Source organism: Podarcis erhardii, assembly GCF_964252035.2.
Source record: "Podarcis erhardii genome assembly, chromosome: 2".
In the NCBI taxonomy this organism is placed as follows: domain Eukaryota; kingdom Metazoa; phylum Chordata; class Lepidosauria; order Squamata; family Lacertidae; genus Podarcis; species Podarcis erhardii.
The window spans coordinates 22,852,933-22,873,324 of record NC_138498.1 but is presented as its reverse complement, the minus strand read 5'-3'; the positions used below and the strand labels follow the sequence as shown (position 1 = coordinate 22,873,324).

The window sequence follows — 20,392 nt, the reverse complement described above, 5'->3', positions numbered from 1 at the left end:
TATAGTGATATTAAACGTCTTATTAGACATTATTTTATTTAGACTTCGTCATTGACACTGTCAATTTATATCTATGCTGCATTTTCCACCAGTACATCTGTGCTCAAAGTGGTTCACAAGAAAACAATGCATGGGCCAGCATAAACGCTTAAGAGGCCTTTGTACATCATGGCCCCTCAATGGAGTTCTGCCACATCTGTGGCAATTTTCCCAGATGGGTTGCAGGTGGTGGTGGTGGGAATAATGCCTAAACTGGCCCTGAAGAAAGTGGTATTCCAATCTAAAGGAACAATCATCACACACAGAGAGAGAAGACAACCACCCCCTTCTCCCCTATAGCCACAACCTAGGACTTACGGGGGCAGTTTTTGACGCATACGCCACCATACTGGTATTTGGCATCCGGGTTTGGCTCCAGTTGGAAGGTGAGCTTGTTGTAGATCAACGGAAGAGGGCAGCGTGTTTCACAGGCCCCATTGTCATTGACCTGCCGGCAGGCCTGGGGTTGAAAAAGCATGTGACAAAAAGCTGAGTAAGATCAAGCCCACCCAACCCCCATCATTCAAGGCTGAAACATTGAGCCAGATTCAACTAAAGCAGTGTGCTAGCGAAAGCCAGCACTAGGACTCTCGCTAGTGCAATGGGCTTCCTACTCTCCTCCGCCATGCCTCTCCCACACCTCCCTCAAATGTGCTCTGGAAGGGCAAGAGGACCTCCCAAAACAGCATGCAGGAAGAGGGGAGGGGAGACTGTTCTATCAGAGAAGCAGAAACGCTTGCGCTGGTGGATCAGTTGTATTACTGTAACGCTGATTTCCACCCACTTCATACTAGATTCTTCCCCCAGTCCTGAAAACACACAAAAAACTTGGCACTAACGCCATGGAGACACCATAGGGAGCTTGGTGAGAAAGGATAACCCACATTTCCCCAATATTCCGTTAAAAACTGTGATTGCAAAGAAGATTATCATTGTAGCTGAACATGGAAAGAAGCCAAGGCAGCCCAGGAAACAAAGGCTCTGGCAAAAGCTAAAGATCAGGAGCTGAGCTCAAAAGATTGGAGGGTTGTGCTGGCAGGCAGGTTGTGGGGACAAAAGGAAAAAGGGGCAGATATGTACACTCAAAACCAAATTGTTCCCATTCTCACAATCGTCTCCCTTCCTCAGCACAGACCAGTCATACAAAGCGCACCCAAGGAGAGCCGGACACAGAGACTGCTTACGTACAAAACACTCTGTCTTCAGTGGGCCAGTGCAGCCTCCTGCACATTCGTCGTGGCAGCATTCATTGGGGTTGGGGCCAAAGCAGCGCTCATTGCACTGGGGGGCACAGATGGTCTTGGTCACTATGGCAGGAGGAGAAAAATGTTGGGTGAGAAGCAGTCAATGCCATCGCCCCATCCTCCACTCTAACAGTCGGCTCCTCCCATCTTCTCCTGACCTTCCCAAGACCCTGGGAGGTGGACATAGAAAAAAAATTGCCGTATTTTTCGCTCTGTAAGACGCACCCAACCATAAGATGCACCTAGTTTTAGAGGGGGGGGGGAAATCTCTCCCTCTCTGCTCAGCGCCTCTCCAGCAAAGCGGGAGGAGAAATGGAAGGGGCTCCATTTCTCCTCCCACTTTGCTGAAGGAGCGCTGCACAGAGGGAAAGCTGATCCCTCTTGCTCTCCTGGCTTCAGCGAAAGCAATGTGAAGCCTCTGGAGCACAGCAAGAGCGCTCCCGCTGCACTCAAGAGGCTTTGGGCTGCTATCCCTGAAGCACCGATCCCTCTTGCTCTCCTGGCTTCAGCGAAAGCTCCACAGCCTGCATTCGCTCCATAAGACGCACACACACATTTCCCCTTACTTTTTAGGAGGGGAAGTGCGTCTTATAGAGCGAAAAATACAGTATTTAAGGTACAGTTACTACCCCTCAACACAGAAATTTCCCATAGCATGATGCATCTGCAATCCCTGATCCAAAAGTCAGTATATTGCCTTCCCAATTAATGGAGGGTTGGGCGTTGAGGGATAGCTCAGTTGGTAGAGCACAAGTCTTAATCTCAGGGTTGTGGGTTTGAGCCCCATGTTGTGTGAAAGATTCCTGCATTGCAGGGGTTTGGACAAGGTGATCTTTGTCGTCTCTTCCAACACTACAACTCTGTGATTTACTAGGATTCACAACTTATTTTTTCCTAAAGAGGGCTCTTTGAGTGCTTTTGCACCAACTTTGCCCAGCTGAGGAACATCGTAGAATTGAGAAAAGGTTCAGAAAAGGGCAACCAAAACAATCAAGCAGACAGAGCAAGCCCTGTGAAGAAAGGTTGCAGCGTTTGGGACTTTTTAAGAAACTACCATTCCCAGGATTCTCTGGAGGAGGCCGTGACTGTAAAAGTGGTATCCAGGTGCTTTAAATGTATACCGTTATTGTCAGAGTTAAATCATCATGAAATCTGTTTACCGTGTTCTCCCTCATATGAGCATTTTCAGCCATCTGGCCTCTTCAGTAGTAGTTCAGTTGTTAAAAGTTACAGATCACCTATTATATGCAGGCAGATTGCTTAAAGCAAGTGCTGCCATAGCTTTCCTTTCCAAATCTGGAGTCTGTCTATCACCATGCCAAGTTTAAGATGACAGAACCCACATTTAAAGCAGCCATGAGAAGAATCGAGTCCCGGTTGCTCACTCAAGGACCAAACCTGGGGTCAGGGGTTAGTCTCCTCCAACCTGCCCTCCAATACTGGCTGGGCATAGTGGGAGCTGCAGTCCAAAAACATCTGGAAGGTCCCTGGTTTGGGGGGGGAGACTGGGTCCCAGGCACTGTAATACTTACATGTTTGACAGTTATTAGGACCAGGACCCCAGCAGTGACCATTGCAGCTCTCATGACATGGAGAACCTATCCAGGGAGACAAAATGCAACATCAGCCATCTAAACCAGAGGTAATGAGTATGATGGGCCAATAAGCTTATAAGAATCACATTATGTCCAAAGGCCTGCCTCACATGCGATTTGCTTAATATGCATGGAACCTGATTCAAAGTGTTTTAACCCCACTCTTTACCTGAAAGGGCTTGCAGAGCAGTTTGACACAGGCAGAGAGGAATCTGTCTTATGCAGAGTCAAACAAATTATCTGCATTGACTGGCAGTGGTCCTCCATGGTTTCTTTCTTTCTTTTGTATATATTAGTTTTTTATTTTATTATTTCCAGTTATGCAGTATATTATGAAATAGTGAGACAGCTAGAAAGATAAGGCTTCACTTAACATTCTCTAGTTTCAATTTAGAGGTCAAAAGCAGCTATTTCGAAGGAGTATAAATATATGTATTTTCCTTCCTCTATGTTTTCATATCAAGGATACACATAGCTCTACCTGGAAATGCCAGAGTTTGACCCTGGGACCTTCTGCAAGCAAACAGGTGCTCTATTTAAAGATCATTTTAGATTGGTTATGGTCTGAGACAGTTTGGATTTATTTGATATATGTTTTCAGGAACCTCATAAGAATTAATTCTCTAGGTTGCACACACACAAAACAAAGGCTAAAAACATAACAATAAAATCGTATTGCAGTAAAGACACAATAAACTTAAAAGACAACTGGTATAAAAGCCCCAACACAGAACGAGCGCAATAAAGATGCAGTGGTGATGGACTTTGGCTAGGAAGCATGCGATGGAGTCACCTTGTTGAAACTAGGCAGGTTTATGTCTGGTGACGGCCTGGATGGAAGATTTCCTGGGTTCTCGCATTGCAGAAAGAAAACGGGGCACAAATGTAGCAGGGAAAAGAGAAGAGAGGAAATGGCTGCATGGGGTTGCATTGTATCCAGGGCAGCTGTCTACCAGCTCCACCTGGTACGCAGGTTGAGACCCTACCTGCCCGTGGACTGTCTCGCCAGAGTGGTGCACGCTCTAGTTATCTCCCGCTTGGACTACTGCAATGCGCTCTACGTGGGGCTACCTTTGAAGGTGACCCGGAAACTACAACTAATCCAGAATGCGGCAGCTAGACTGGTGACTGGGGGCGGCCACCAAGACCATATAACACTGGTCTTGGAAGACCTACATTGGCTTCCAGTTTCCGAGCACAATTCAAAGTGTTGGTGTTGACCTTTAAAGTCCTAAACGACTTTGGCCCAGTGTACCTGAAGGAGCATCTCCACCCACCATCGTTCTGCCCAGACACTGAGGTCCAGCGCCGAGGGCCTTCTGGCGGTTCCCTCACTGCGAGAAGCTAAGCTACAGGGAACCAGGCAGAGGGCCTTCTTGATAGTGGCGCCCGCCCTGTGGAACGCCCTCCCATCAGATGTCTAAGAGATAAACAACTACCTGACATTTAGAAGGCATCTGAAGGCAGCCCTGTTCAGGGAAGTTTTTTAATGTGTGACATTTTAATGTACTTTTAATCTTTGTTGGAAGCCGCCCAGAGTGGCTGGGGAACAAATAATAAATTACTATTACTATTACTATTACTATTACTATTACTATTACTATTACTATTACTATTACTATTACTCCTGTGTAAACACAAAACATTGGCAGGCCAGACAGGGGAATACGAGTGCAAGCACATACCTCACCCTACTTTTAGCCAATACTCACACTTGTCTGCGTTCTTTTGGATCACTGTAGGGTAGCTTGGATCCCGGACGATGTCTCCCCAATTGATAGTATCCGCATGACACAACTGCTGGTTCCTCCCAATGTAGACACCCCCAGACAGGATTTCTGAAAAACAGTAAGAGGCAGCTGTGACCACTTTCCTTCTGGGAGATGTGAGACACCAAAATATCTGTGTGAGATATAGCCAGCATGCACACTGAGCACATCCAGCTTCCATATACAGTGGTACCTTGGTTCTCAAACACCTTGGTACTCAAACAATTTGGAACCCAACCACTGCAAACCAGGAAATGTTCTGGTTTGCGAACTCTTTTCGGAAGCCAAACTTGCTCTGTTTTGAGTGTTGCGCTTCCGATTTGAGTGCCACACTTCCGTTTTGAGTGTTACACTGAGGTATGACTGTTTTTGCTATTTATTCTGCTTGTTTTTGCGGCTCTTCTTTTGTGACTGTGTGGAACCCAGTTCAGCTACTGATTGATTGTGCTTTCATTTATGGATCAATGGTCTCGTTAGATAGTAAAAGTCATGTTAATGGCTGTTTTAGGGTTTTTTTTTAAAAAAAGTCTGGAACGGATTAATGCATTTTGCATTACTTTCTATGGGAAAGCGTGCCTTGGTTTTGGAACACTTTGGTTTTGGAACGGACTTCTGGAATGGATTAAGTTTGAGAACCAAGGTACCACTGTACTGAAAATGAAAGCAACCTTTTTCAGAACTCTTTCCGGAACAGATTATGAACCTATGGAAGACAAGCATGTGCAGTCCCACTTCCTTTAGCTCCACAGAATCATATAAAATCTGAAATGGGCTAGGATGGACTCCCAAAGAGGTTTCCCCACTCTGAATTCTCTCCACTATTATGATAATTCTCTCCACTGTTATGATCACTGCCTAATTCTCATTTCTATGTCTTTGCTGAGCCGTCTCCTTTTTCCCTTCAGACCTCTTCTCCACCAACTTCTTATTTATGCATTATTCTATTTAAATATATTTATAGCCTAGCCTTTCATCACAACCAACCCAGGGCAGGGCACAACCATAACACTGAACAAATTAAAACAATACACAAATCCATTTCGATTCACAGAGGGAACAAGAACAAGATAAAAGCAAAATTAAAAAGGGAGTCTTTAAAAACAGCAAAGCAGACTTCATCCTTCCAGCGTATGTGCTCGCTAAATTAAACAAGTTACCTTACAAAGGCCTGAGCAAATCGCTGAGTCTTGATCTGGCACTAAAACCAAAGTTGCTGTCATTACTACTTTCCCTCGAGCCATTTTTGTGGAGCGACTCATTGCCCGCACTTACAGTACAATCCTATACGTGTCTATTCAGGAGTTCAGTGGGGCTTGCTCCCAGGCAAATGCCTATACGACTGTGGCCGCAGTCTCCCTTGCTTCCTTGCCATCCTTCAGCAAAAGGAGTGTGTGTGTGTGTGTGTGTGTGTGTGTGTGTGTGTGTGTGTGTTTTGAAGCAACACATTTGTCCCTTAACATCAAGCTGCTTAACAAACTGAGTTCTGGAGACTTAATGAGTCCTTACCAGCAGAGGGCTGGGAGCTATCACTGTGTTATTCAGACTTCCAAGGTATTCTTTGGATATACAGTCATACCTTGGAATCCGTTCTGGAAGTCCGTTCGTATTCCAAAAGGTTTGGAAACCAAAGTGTGGTTTCTGATTGGCTGCAGGAAGCTCCTGCAGCCGATCAGAAGCCGCGGAAGGCCCATTGGACGTTCGGGTTCCAAAGAATGGTCACAAAACGTTTGCAAAATTCACTTCCAGGTTTGCGGCATTCAGGAGTCAAAACATCCGAGTACCAATGCACTTGGGATCCAAGGTACGACTGTATAAGTGAATAGGTACCGTATTTTTCGCCCCATAGGACACACTTTTCCCCCTCCAAAAATGAAGGGGAAATGTGTGTGCGTCCTATGGGGCGAATGCAGGCTTTCGCTGAAGCCTGGAGAGCAAGAGGGGTTGGTACGCACCAACCCCTCTCCCTCTCCAGGCTTCAGGAAGCTCTGCGCAAGCCGTGGGAGCCCGCGGGAGTTCCCCCCGGGTTCCCCCGGCTTGCGCAGAGCTGCCTCTTATCCTGAAGCCCAGGCACGCTCAGCAGTCGCGCCTGGGCTTCGGGCAGCTCCGCGCAAGCCGCGGGAGCGCTCCCCCGGCTTGCGCAGAGCTCCCTGTTCTGGGGGCTGGAGTCGGGGGAAGCTCAGGCTTTCCCCGCCCCAGCCTCGCGCCTGGGGGGGGGAAATAATTTTTTTTCTTTATTTCCCCCCCAAAAAACTAGGTGCGCCTTATGGGCCGGTGCGCCCTATGGGGCGAAAAATACGGTATATCAGCCTCCCTATAAGCGGCTGGCAGGCCATTTATACCCAAGCCAGGCTGGGTATAAATACTATTTATTAAATTTGCACTTGCTGGCTTGATGAAAGTGGTGCTTTCACAGTCCAGTGGTACCTCTGGTTATGAACTTAATTCGTTCTGGAGGTCCATTCTTAATTTGAAACCATTCTTATCCTGAGGTGCGCTGTCACTAATGGGGCTTCCAGTGCGCGATTTCCATTCGCACCCTGGGGCAAAGTTCGCAACCAGGAGCAGCTACTTCCGGGTTAGCGGAGATCGTAACCCGAAGCGTTTTTAACCAGAAGTGTTCGTAACCAGAAATACCACTGTACCTCACCCTGACTTTTGTTTACTTTTTTCCAGCTCTCATCTCCACAACCAAGGCTTATGGGCCTTGGTTACCCATTTGGAGGTGTCATGTGTTAAAGGCGCTCAAGGTAGTAAACATGGTTCCCCCAATATTATCCTCATAACAACGCTGTAAAATAGATTGGGCTAAGATCCTAGTAAGTTTCATGGCTCAGTGAGGCTCCGAACCCTGATCTCATACTCCAATCAATGCATCACACACGCAGACCCTCCAAAGGTCCCTGTTTTCCAGGGACATTCCTGGATTTACAGAAGCCTCCCGGTTTTTGATTTGATCCCAGAATGTCCCGCTTTTTCCTTTGAATGTTTTCATTGCAGGAACGTTGAAGGGTATGAAGTTATGTGACCCGCCGCCACCCCAAGCCATCTGAAGGCAGCCCTGTAATGCTGAATGTTTTATTATGTTTTTATCTATGTTGGAAGCCACCCAGAGTGGCTGGGACAACCCAGTCAGATGGTTCGGGTATAAATAGTAAAACAAACAACAACAACAACAACAACATAGGACCTCCCCATTTTCATCAGAGAAATATTGGAGGGTATGCACATGGATTTTTGTAGGGGGGATATCTGACCAAATGTTTCCCAAATCAGCATTGCAATATTGCCTTTCACATTGCTCCACGGCCACAAAGCTCTTCCCTGGCCTCCTACGCCTTGTCAATTCCACAATTCTTCCCACAGCCCTTTAACCATCTACTTTAGGCTGAGACATCGACCTTCTTTTCCCTTACAAGGAATGCAGTACACGTCTGCAATTATGTATTTAAGCGCTAAATATTAGTGGTGTGAAATACTTGTAGTATCCATGAAATGCTGCAGGCACTTCCATACAGCAGGGAATGTTGCCCAGGTAATTCTGAAAAGCCATGTCTCCTCCGCCAAGGGTTGTTCTGTCAGCCAACAGAAAGATCAAGCGATGGGAAAGCTGATAGATAGGTGTTGTCTTTTTTTGGTGCCACAGTAGCTGAACAACAACAACATCAACATCAACCCAACAGACTGGTTGGGGCAGGTACCTAAAACATGCAGAGGCCTGTTCTCGGCTGTCTGTCTTCCTCTTAGCTCTGCTGACATGATAGCCAAGAACTCAGATTTCACAAACAGCCACTTCCAGTGGTTACGGAAGACTTCATACTCAACCAACCAGTAGTGCTCAACTGAAGGACGTATGTCAGGGGTGGGGGACTTGTTGCCCTCCAAATATTGCTGGACTCTAACATTCATCAACCCCAAGCAACGTGGCCAATGGGCAGGAATGGTGGGAGTTGTAGGAAAATAATATCTGGAGTGCTGTAGATTCCCCATGGCTGATATAGTAGCTCCATTCTAAAATCTAAGTTGGGGTCTCCATGCTTTTCTAATCTATGTTTGCACATGCATCTGTCTGCATTCAGATTAATATAGCCAATTTCTGAGGCAACATCCATTGGCTGTGGTCCTGTGAACAGAGAGATGAAACTGAAACTTGAATTTAAGTCCCTGCATCATCATAAATTAATTATCATTATTATTTTGAAGATTTATAGGTCACCTTTCAGGGCAAACCCATCTCAAGGCAGCTTTAATCAGAATAACATATATAGGAGAGAGAGAGAGAACTAAAAACATAGGACTGGATTCAACTAATATGTCCCATCAGCAGAAGCTCTGCAAAAGGTCTTCTCTAGCGAAACAGGGCTTTCCCCCTCTCCTCACCCTGTGTACCCCATCCATCTACTCTGAAGGTTCAGGAGAACCCCCACAGCAGTATATTTGGGGAGGGGGAGATTGTTCTATCTGGCAACCTGAAATGCTTGCATTGATGGAACAAATGCCTTAGCGCAACATTGAATTCCATCCATGGTTCTCCATCACAAACTCACTAGCATGCAAAGAACACTATGCTAAACAGTGAGGCTAAACCTTGTGTATACATTAGTGGCTGAAAATATACCATGCTCACACCCCCAACCCCACTACATTTCAAGTCGCATTTGCGCTTGCTGTACACACCAGAAAGGGGGTGTTATCTCCCAACGCGCATTACAATGGTACCTCGGGTTAAGTACTTAATTCGTTCCGTAACCTGAAACTGTTCTTAACCTGAAGCACCACTTTAGCTGATGGGGCCTCCTGCTGCCGCTGTGCCGCCAGAGCACAGCTCTGTTCTCATCCTGAAGCAAAGTTCTTAACCCGAGGTACTATTTCTGGGTTAGCGGAGTCTGTACCACTGTATCTGATTTGTTTCCTGCCCTTGCACCATACACACCTTCAAACTCCTCTTCAGTAAAGCTGTCATACGTACATGTGCCGTCAACTGCGCATGCACAACATGCACACTGAACACACCTCCTCTTAACCAGAGATTGCTTTTTTAATCAATCTAGATGGAACCTGGTTTGTGGTAAATGCATCCAACAGGGATATTTCTTGAGATGCTACATGATACAGATAAATTGTGGCTAGCATTGTGCTTCACACACCAGTAGCAGGAGGGCACTGGAGCTGATGTAAAAGGTAATGTATACATATAACGGCTTGCAAATGCATACTCGCTTAGCCACTGATCAATAGTCAGCATTAATGATATTGATTACTTGTTGAGTGAAGAAAGGAGGGGACAGTATCACAGTCCCTCTGCCCTGCAAAACACCACGGGTGACCACGCTGGACATCTGCTAAGGGGATACATGGTACGGAGCCAATCCAATACAGATCGGCTTGCACTCAGTTCTGAGTACAGAGATTCTTTATCCTATAGAATGCTAGCAGGACTTGAATCAGCATGAGAAACCATGAGCACAAGATTACTTTTTTTGGCCAAATTACGTTGCAAAAATTAAGGTGTGGTTAGATTTGATGGTGTATTAGACTCAAGTAAATACAGTATTTTCATGTCTGGATTACCCTTGCTGTATTGGGCTGCTTTGCCTAACATAGGGTTGCCATACGTCCATGAATTCCCAGACATATCCTCTTTTGGGGGTCCTACATGCACATCTGGGGTGGGTTTACATTTCAAAGCAAATGTCCTGGATTTGGAGTTTTTATTTTTATTTTTTCTGCGTGGGCGGCTCTGGCTCTGGCTCGGGCTCGGGCTTTGGCGCCCCAGGCTCTCTGTCGTGGACAGCGGAGGGGCTAGCGGGCGATTGCCAACCCTACCTAACACAGAGAGACCCATGGTAGAAACATATATTCAGTTCCAAATTAAAGAGCTCACTCCACAGATAAACAGCAAATTTATCAGCCTGAATCAGATTCACAGCATCTTTGACATGGTGATTAATCAGCTATGTTTGAAACCTCTTAGGATTCGTTTCTGAATCTGGGAAGGAAGTAAAGCATAGCTGAAAAGTAGGTCTAAACATGGCCATCATATTCTAGCAATGGGTTCTGGAGAGGTAACTGAATTTTGGGCTGAAAGAACCCTTCTGAAATAGCTTTCAAAGACATGCTATATAGTTTAGAAGGGATGCGGGTGGCGCTGTGGTTAAACCACAGAGCCTAGGACTTGCCGATCAGAAGGTTGGCGGTTTGAATCCCCGCAACAGGGTGAGCTCCCATTGCTCGGTCCCTGCTCCTGCAACCTAGCAGTTTGAAAGCACGTCAAAGTGCAAGTAGATAAATAGGTACCGCTCTGTCGGGAAGGTGTTTCCGTGTGCTGCTCTGGTTTGCCAGAAGTGGCTTAGTCATGCTGGCCACATGACCCAGAAGCTGTACGCCGGCTCCCTTGGCCAATAAAGCGAGATGAGCGCCGAAACCCCAGAGTCAGCCACGAATGGACCTAATGGTCAGGGGTCCCTTTGCCTTTATATAGTTTACAATCTTTGAAAGTGAGCTTGTGTTCACACAAAATACGTCTGAACTATCAACGAAGAGCACAAAAGCAACCTTGATATATAAGATACATGTGCCTTATTCTGGGCAATGGAAATGCTCTTATAGTGCACCGAATCCCCTGGGCCTTCACTGGTCTCCTATGCGATTGTCTACAGAACGGATGGAACAGCAAGGGCTGTATCAGATGCAGCACAGCTGGGTTCTCAATGCCATTGCTGAGGCATCCTGGGTGTAAAGCTCCTTGCATGCCTTTTCCAGGAACAATCCATGGCATTCCGATTGTGCACTAGAGCTAAACAAAACCGGGAGGCAACTGCTGTGCAGGCCTGCCCTTGGGCCAGACACTAAGATAAGATTGCCATACAGTGGTACCTCGGGTTAAGTACTTAATTCGTTCCGGAGGTCCGTTCTTAACCTGAAACTGTTCTTAACCTGAAGCACCACTTTAGCTAATGGGGCCTCCTGCTGCCACTGTGCCGCAGGAGCACGATTTCTGTTCTCATCCTGAAGCAAAGTTCTTAACCTGAGGTATTATTTCTGGGTTAGCGGAGTCTGTAACCTGAAGTGTATGTAACCTGAAGCATATGTAACCCAAGGTACCACTGTATTTCAAAAAGTGAAAACCCGGACACAAACGTTGTTGAGCTTTGGGGGGGGGGGAGTTGTTGCCATATGCTCATTTTGACCGAATTCCACCCGGACGCTCTTTCCGGCAGACGAATCCCAGCTATTTCTGGGAAATTCAGGTCATATGGCAGCCCTAACTAAGAGGGCTGGCTTGCAAATCATAGCGAAGCAACATTACAGCACTCAGAGCTGCTCTTCCAAACCCCAATCAAGGAAAAAGAGCAATGAAACAAACCCACATTTACCAGTTGCTAACTGTCCTTTCCTTCCTGCCCTCCTTCTCCCCAAATGCAGCTGCTTCTTGGGTGTGACACAAGGACTATATAATAGCAATCCTGCCCAGGAACGAAGGGTAGATGAAACAGTGTGAATGGGGTCCATTTAGGAATCTAGACTCTGCTTAGCCAGGTGTCACCTGCCCAGGCTGCAAAACAGTTGACATTCCTTCTCATGCAGAATAACCCCAGGGGACTTTCGCAATGCAAATTCTTTATAAAGTTTCTGGGTGATAAGCAGGACAAGCAGTGACGCTGTCTCTCACAATTGATTTAGTTTCCCTCAAAGTTCTGCTTCCACAGTCACCCACCCCCTTCCTCAACTAATTCCATTATCTCTGCTGTAGCTGGAGTTGACCTTGAATTGGGACTCAACCCCAGGTTGTTTACAAGGCTTTTATTTGTTGTACAACACCAGGTCTGGCCAATTAAAGGGGCAGTGTGCTAAGGGTGGCCCACAAACCTGCTTCTTTGGCAGCTAGTCAAATCCTGCAAGCTAAGTGGCTAAGTGGACCCATAAATTCTTTCTTGTAGATTGGACTTTCACCTGCTTATCTCCAGCTCAGATTGTAAAGATGTTCTCTCCAATACAATCAGAAGTTCAGAGAGTTAAGCAATAGGAGGGACAGAGCCGCAGACTGACGTTTAGGATCCATAGCTAATGACTCCTGAGAGATAAACATGTTTTCTACCCTCATCCTGAAGCCATCATTTCATTAGAGCCTCCATCACAGACTGGCCTCACCAACTTCTGAGATGCTGTGGATTGTGCTGGCTGCGTATAGGTTTATCTGGCACCAGAGGTTCTTCTTTAAATACCCCTGCCACTCTGTATGCTTTCTTAATAATTACTATTATTTATATGCCAACGCATGACTAGGTTGCCTGGAGAGCCGCATTTTAGACATTAAAAAAAAAAAAGATTCCCCAGGATTTTAAGTGATTTTATATCTACTGCTTTTTGCATTTTTACTGTTGCTACGGTAATTGCTTTTGTTTCTGATGTTTTTGATTAGTTTTATATTTGTTTTATGGTTCTCTTTTGTAGACTATCTTGAAATACTAGATTAATATTTTTTTTAAAAAGTGCTTTAGAACAACTGGATTTTATGACAGAAGTACGGTAACTTCCAAGATGACACAATTCATCAGACTCCTAGATGCTTTGTCCAAATTGTTTAAGACAAAGCCTTAAACGGCCCAGGACCGCAATACCTCAAGGACTGCCTCTTTCCATATGAACCTACCCAGACCCTGAGATCATCTTCTGAGGCCCTCCTTCATATGACTCCTCCTCAAGAGGTCTGGAGGGTGGCAACACCAAAACAGGCCTTCTCCGCAGTGGCTCCCCGTCTGTGGAATGTTCTCCCCAGGGAAGTTCGCCAGGCCATTATACACCTTTAGGTGCCAGGCCTTTGGTTGACCTGATTGACATCCTATACCCTTTTAAAATGTGGCTCTTTTTTGAGTGTGTGTCATTGGGTGCTTGTTTTTATTTTGATTTTATATATCGGGGATAGGCAAACTCGGCCCTCCAAATGTTGTGGGACTACAAATCCCATCATTCCTGACCAGTGGTCCTGTTAGCTAGGGATGATGTGAGTTGTAGTTCCAAAACATCTGGAGGGCCGAGTTTGCCTATGCCTGTTATATATCGCCATCTTTTTCTGTGAACCGCCCTGAGACCTCCAGGTATATAGTGGTACAGTATATAAATTCAATAAATAATAATAATTAATCCTGTTTGGAAGCTCCTAAAAGATCTGGCTGTTGTTCAGCATAGAACCATTCAATATCTGGTTTCACCCAGTGGCTGAATTTTGCTGTTGAAAGGAGAGGTAACAACCCCTAGATCAAGAATGGGATTCTGTGCACATGATTTCAAACTCCTAGACTCTTTCAGTGTCGCTCAAAAGAGATTACTAGTACGTTTACTAGTACATTGATTTAACCACAAACACTGCCTATCACACTACTGATGCAAGCCTTATGGGTCTAATTACAGTTCCTTTTTGTCTTCAGTTCCCCTTCCCAACACCACACGACATACAGTGAGGGCTAGCAACAGATGCCAAGACAAGTACCCAAAAGTCACAAGTAAGGGCATGTCTGCTCTGCAAATTAATCTTTTGTAATTGATTACTCTACAAACAAGTTCAGCTAATTCTATGAACTGTAGGTGAAAGTGCTACATGTTCTCTGAGGGAGAGTCATACTCTCGTTACAAAACCACGAGCACGGTTGCCAGTTTCGGGTGGGATTCAATCACACGCTGGCAAATGCAAGTTGTGCAATTAAGTCGATCAGTGCTCTTGCGCAGAAAACCCGTGATAAGCAAAATGAAGGGGAAATGCGACAGAAAGAGTGGGATAACACTGTCAAGCCAGCCGGCTCCCTTGGCCAATAAAGCGAGATGAGCGCCGCAACCCCAGAGTGGTCGCGATTGGAGCTAATGGTCAGGGGTCCCTTTACCTTTATACCACTTTTAACAACCATAGCTTCCCTCAAAGAAACCTGGAGACTGTAGTTTGCTATGGGTTATGACTCTGCAGATCTACAATTCCCTTAACAAACTACAGTCTCCAGGTATCTCATGCCTATTGGAAAGAGTACTTTAAAGGGACATTAGTTAACATTTCAAAACCAGCTGCTGGATGGGTAGGTGCCCATGTATTTTTCTTGAAACAAACATTTAGGCTGAGATTGTGTTCTGCACAAGGACAGAGTCCAGGCATAGCGTGCGATTGCCGGAGCCAATGGTGTAAGATCTTGAGCTGTGGAATGTACTTTCCTCCTCAGTGGGGAAGGTAAAAGGTGACAGATGCTGAAATCATTTATCCACTGAGCAATCATGCTCCACCCAGTGCCCCACATACGCCCTAGCCTTGCCTGCAGGGAGCAACCGTGGGGATAGATATGCAATGTCTGCCCCATATACTTTTTCACTGGGTGCCTGAAGCAGCTTATAAATGGAACTAAGCATGCCATTTCCTCCCATCCACTGCAAAGTGTGAATGGCAATCTGGAAAAGGCTACTTAAACTGGGGTGCCCATGACCCTAATCCCCAGTAGAAAGAGCCAGATAGTGGCTACTAAGCAGGGAGGGAAGGGCACTTTCCACATTATAAAAAAGCACTCTGTTTTCAGGATTGCTTCAAGCTGTTGAGGGAAATAACCAGAGCTTAGATGCCCAGATGTGGATTCTTCAAGGCACATAGAAACTGTGCCAAATTTCAAATCAGTTGATGCCTCCCAGCAAGTGTACCACAACACACACACACACACACACACACACACACACACACACACGGCAAGGTGCTCAACCCTACCTAAAAGTCATACTCTCCTATCTGATCATCCTTCTCTTCAGATCCCGGTTGCAGTAGTTGTAGTTATTCACTGCTGAACTGAAGCACCCTACACATGCTGAAAGGGATCTCTCTTTGCTATTACTGCATATAAAAGGTAAAGGGTAAAGGGACCCCTGACCATTAGGTCCAATCGTGGCCGATTCTGGGGTTGCGGCGCTCATCTCGCTATATTGGCCGAGGGAGCTGGCGTACAGCTTCCGGGTCATGTGGCCAGCATAACTAAGCCGCTTCTGGCGAACCAGAGCAGTGCGCGGAAATGCCGTTACCTTCCCGGTACCTATTTATCTACTTGCACTTTGACGTGCTTTCGAACTGCTAAGTTGGGAGGAGCAGGGACCGGGCAACGGGAGCTCACCCCATTGTGGGGATTCGAACTGCCGACCTGATCGGCAAATCCTAGGCTCTGTGGTTTAACCCACAGCACCACCCGCGTCCCTTTTACTGCATATACTCAAGGCCAAACCCTGGCACTGAGCAAGACATCTTTGAATACACTACTGGGGAGAGAGATGTGTGGCATGCAGTAGTGTAGCATGGTTTGCCAGTGTCCAGCGTGGAGCAAGTGCTGCGCCCCCCTGGCGGACTGGGCAGCTGGGGTGGGGGCTCACGTGAAGCCTGCATGTGTGTGTGTGTGTGTGTGTGTGTGTGTGTGTGTGTGTGTATGAAGCCCAGCTCCAATAGGCTCCTCTCCCGCTGCCTCAGTCTGCCTGCCCACCAGACCAACCTGCCTGCCATCGCACCTCAGCTGCCAGGGCTCCATGCCTGTCATGGGGGCACCTGATTGCACCCCCTCAAAAATGTGCACCCGGGCAATGGCCCCCTACCCCCCACATGCTACACCTCTGGTGGCAGGAAGAAGTGGAGAGAAGCTGTGGCACAGCTAGTCTTGGGCAGGGGGCAGGGATGGAAAAGTACACTCAGATGCTCAAGTGTTTAAGGAGGGGAACTGGTGGCCTTCCGCATGCTGCTAGACTACAACTCCTATTCATGAGCATTTGTCATTCTGGCTGATGCCAGTTGGATTTGGGAGTCTAGGGACCTTGGGAGGGGGTGTGGGTTCCATCACCACTGGCTTAAGACATGCCCTGGCAGAGGACAGCAAAGCACCTTCAATTATATTGGTCCTTTCTGGTCCAGGGACTGTTTTCATCAGGGCCATGGAATGCTACAATCTGCTCACTAACCTCCACAAAGACAGAAAAGGAGTCAGTAAGTAGCAGTGCAGAATCCCTGGCTGCGTAGCACAAGCCTCAAGGCTCACCTGTGAGTTGATTGAAACCCAACTGCTGTAGACCATGTGTGGCATTTTTTCCATAGTTGAGGAGGATGTAGAGGGCGTACTTGTCACCAGAGTCATCATAGTGCTGCATCCCTCGTATTATGCGCAGGTTCTGCAGTGGCAGATAGGTGAAGATGTTCATGGCGATCAGAACGTAGCCAGTCACTTCTCGGATAGCCTGGGGAAAGTCAGAGGGAAATTTAAAGGGCACCATAACACCCACCCATTCATTATCGAATCGCGCAGCTAACAATTTTGCTAACAGATCGTGCCGCCACTCAAAACAGGCTACGTATTGGGACTGCAGAACATGATGGGAGACGGTGACCTCTGCCCCTTCCCTGTCATTGGTCTGCCCCAGTCTCTTCTTCATTAAAAGCATTTGTAACGGCAGTGATGGAAAAGGAGGAACCAAAGGGGAGATTCACATAAACCCCTCCATGCATTGCCAGAATGTGTGGGGTGGGTGAGTGTCACATGACCTCGTGGCCAAGCTTCGCCCACTGCCAATTAAAGGGGGGGGGAATGGGCGTACATTTCCAAAATATAAGATAAAAAACAAATACAGTGGTACCTCTGGTTGCAAACGGGATCCGTTCCGGAGACCCGTTCGCAACATGAGCAGAACGCAACCTATGTCTGCACGTCTGTGCATGCACGGGTTGCGATTTGCCGCTTCTGTGCATGCGCAAGTGGCAAAACCCGGAAGTAACCCTTTCCGGTACCTCCGGGTCGCCGCAGGATGCAACCTGAAAAGACGTAACCTGAACCAAACGTAACAAGAGGTATGGCTGTAAAATAAAACCTACATACAGCAACAGTGTTTTGTGTTGTGTAGACTCCTATGATGTAAGTAATGGGCCCCGCCTGCTAGCCTGCTCCCTAAAATATCACTAGTTTTCTCATTTTTATATATTGGGTGCCTACATTCTGCATGTGCAAATGGCTTTAGATACCTCTTAGGTCCATTAATTACCATATAGCATATATTCAACACAAAAAAACAGTGACAATATGTTGTTGACAAAGGACAGCTGGGCATATAAAGGGCCCCATTACCTTCAGTAGCTTAGGGCCTCATCAAACCTAAATCCGGCCCTAGAAACAAGTCTATGTACAATACAGATATGCATGTGTAGAGCTTCTCCAAGTGAGAGGGACCCCAATTGCTTTCCAATATCCACTGGGCGTGTTGGATGTCACAGGAGCATGGTGGCAGAAGTGGATGTGGCTACATTTCGTAGTGGCAGTGGACAGGGCTAGCCCATGCAACTGTGGTGGGGCAAGGCTACATCAATAGGTCCCTTCCAGATGTTATATCAACATGTGAAGGGGGTTGTGTGAATCTGCCACCCCCAAAGTTTTCCAAAAGTGGTTGTAAGAGCGGTGCAATTTTGCAGTAATCCGAGGATCAGAAACCTAGAGCAGAGGAGCCGTTTGATATTGTTTCAAGAGTGAAACTAAATGGTCTGGCAACAGACCTGCGAATTCAGGAGTTGCAAACAGAATTCCTTTATTGCACACCCCAAACTCTTGTTTGAATTACTTATCAAGTTTGCAGCTGCAACCGTCGCCATGTTTCATTTTCCCTTTCTCTTTTGTTGGATCATACTTGCAACGAGACACCTTCCTCATCTCCATGTTTCAGTCACTAGAGCAGAAATAATTTCGCTTGAGTTTCAGCCTCTCTCTGTGCGTGTCACAGGATAATATTTTCTCCCCTCTGAGCAGAGGGGGGAAAGTTATATCATCTAGACTTACCAAGATGCCCAACTATAATGATGCCCATTTCCCTGAAGGATTTTACATCCCCAAGGATGTAAGTGATTCTGCAGCAAGCCAGATCACGGCTACTTTGCATTAGGAAGGTCAAGGCAGAGGCCTGCTGGTTACCCTACAATCTTTTTAGGCAAGATGTTCTTAGTTTTTCTATAGGGATCACAAAGCATTAGAGCTTGTGAAATCCCCCGAGACTATGATATCATCATCTTTACTGGGGAACTGTTGTCTTGTGTTAGTGACTGCATTTGGTGGCCACCCACATAAGGTACATTTCATACTCTCTTAAATTAAATGAAGGGGGTGGGGAAGGCTCTTTCCCTGTGGGAGAATGCATTAGTCAGGGAAAGGACCACTGTGACTTCAAACAACACTCAATAGGTCAGTTGTTGTTGACAGCTCACCCTGCCACTGGAAGCAGGAAAGTTAATTCCTGCAATGATGAGTTGGCTCCATTTGTACAATCACATTATGAAGAGTCTTTCCCACTCATCATACTGTGGTTCCCACATACCACAGGCAGGTTCAATCTAGATTAACATATTATACGGCTATTCAGATTGAACACTGGATATCTCGGCCTCCCAGCTACTCTGGGAAGGTGGACAATCCGAAACTCTACTGCCTCAACCATAGCTGTCAACTTTCAGATTTGAAAATAAGGGATCAGCAGCCCCGAAAATAGGGGTGCGGGTGGCGCTGTGGGTTAAACCACAGAGCCTAGGACTTGCCGATCAGAAGGTCGGTGGTTCGAATCCCCGCGATGGGGTGAGCTCCTGTTGCTCGGTCCCTGCTCCTGCCAACCTAGCAGTTCAAAAGCAAGTCAAAGTGCAAGTAGATAAAACAAAACAAATTCCTTCCAGTAGCACCTTAAAGACCAACTAAGTCAGTTCTTGGTATGAGCTTTCGTGTGCATGCACACGAAAGCTCATACCAAGAACTGACTTAGTTGGTCTTTAAGGTGCTACTGGAAGGAATTTGTTTTGTTTTGACTATGGCAGACCAACACGGCTACCTATCTGTAACTGCAAGTAGATAAATAGGTACCGCTCGGGCAGGAAGGTAAATGGCATTTCCGTGTGCTGCTCTGGTTCGCCAGAAGCGGCTTAGTCATGCTGGCCACATGACCCAGAAGCTGTACGCCGGCTCCCTCAGCCAATAAAGCGAGATGAGCGCCGAAACCCCAGAGTCGGTCACGACTGGACTTAATGGTTAGGGGTCCCTTTACTTTTACCTTTAGCCCCAAAAATAAGGGATCAGCAGCCTCACCTGTCCCGGGGACAGTCTACGGGATATCTAACAATCCGGGATAGCAGCGGGAAGCGGCGCTGGAATAAGGGAATTTCCCGCAAAAAAAGGGAAGGTTGACAGCTATGGCCTCAACTGTGAGCTGAAGGAAATTACCCCAGTATTGAAATCTTTAGCCAGTTGCAGCATAGATCAGAAGCAGGGATGCCCAGGCTTCTACTCACCCTCAAAGTGCAAACCTCACTGACGCCAACATATGACGAGCAGCATCGTTCAATCCCTCCTCTGTCTTGGCACTAACCTATGACTCCCCACTTTAAGATGCAGGAACCCAACACAGCAAAAACCCCACAACCTTGGCTCTTTATCAAGGCAGAGTCTAGGTGCCATAAGTGCTGTCTACCTGTCTGGTGCCCATAGAAGGCAAGTCAGGGCACGGCCCTGTCTGGCAGGAAATCTGGGAGCAAGTGAGAGCAGGAAGAGGGGGAGAGCTAACAAGACAGTTCTCCACACTATAGTGAGATGGGGTAAGGACCAAGGAGGAAAGACAGAGAGGTTAATTTAAATCCTAAGACGGTAACAAGGGTATTGCTTAAACTGCTGACAGTCAATATTCCCAGGGTGCCTTGTAGAAGATTCCGTGCTAGCTTCACAAATCTGCTGAC

The 20,392-nt window shown here is 46.7% G+C and overlaps 1 protein-coding gene across 1 annotated transcript in view; it reads right to left on the bottom strand.

Moving 5' to 3' along the window:
- Positions 1 to 20,392, bottom strand: part of ERBB3 (erb-b2 receptor tyrosine kinase 3) — a 95,999-nt gene that overhangs the window by 33,352 nt on the left and 42,255 nt on the right. Inside the window, exons 3-7 of the mRNA XM_081849517.1 lie at positions 16,683 to 16,878; positions 4,591 to 4,716; positions 2,816 to 2,881; positions 1,228 to 1,346; positions 358 to 499 (exon numbers count right to left, since the gene is read on the bottom strand). Of these exons, the coding sequence (XP_081705643.1) occupies positions 358 to 499; positions 1,228 to 1,346; positions 2,816 to 2,881; positions 4,591 to 4,716; positions 16,683 to 16,878 (649 nt within the window). The remainder of the gene's footprint in view (positions 1 to 357; positions 500 to 1,227; positions 1,347 to 2,815; positions 2,882 to 4,590; positions 4,717 to 16,682; positions 16,879 to 20,392) is intronic.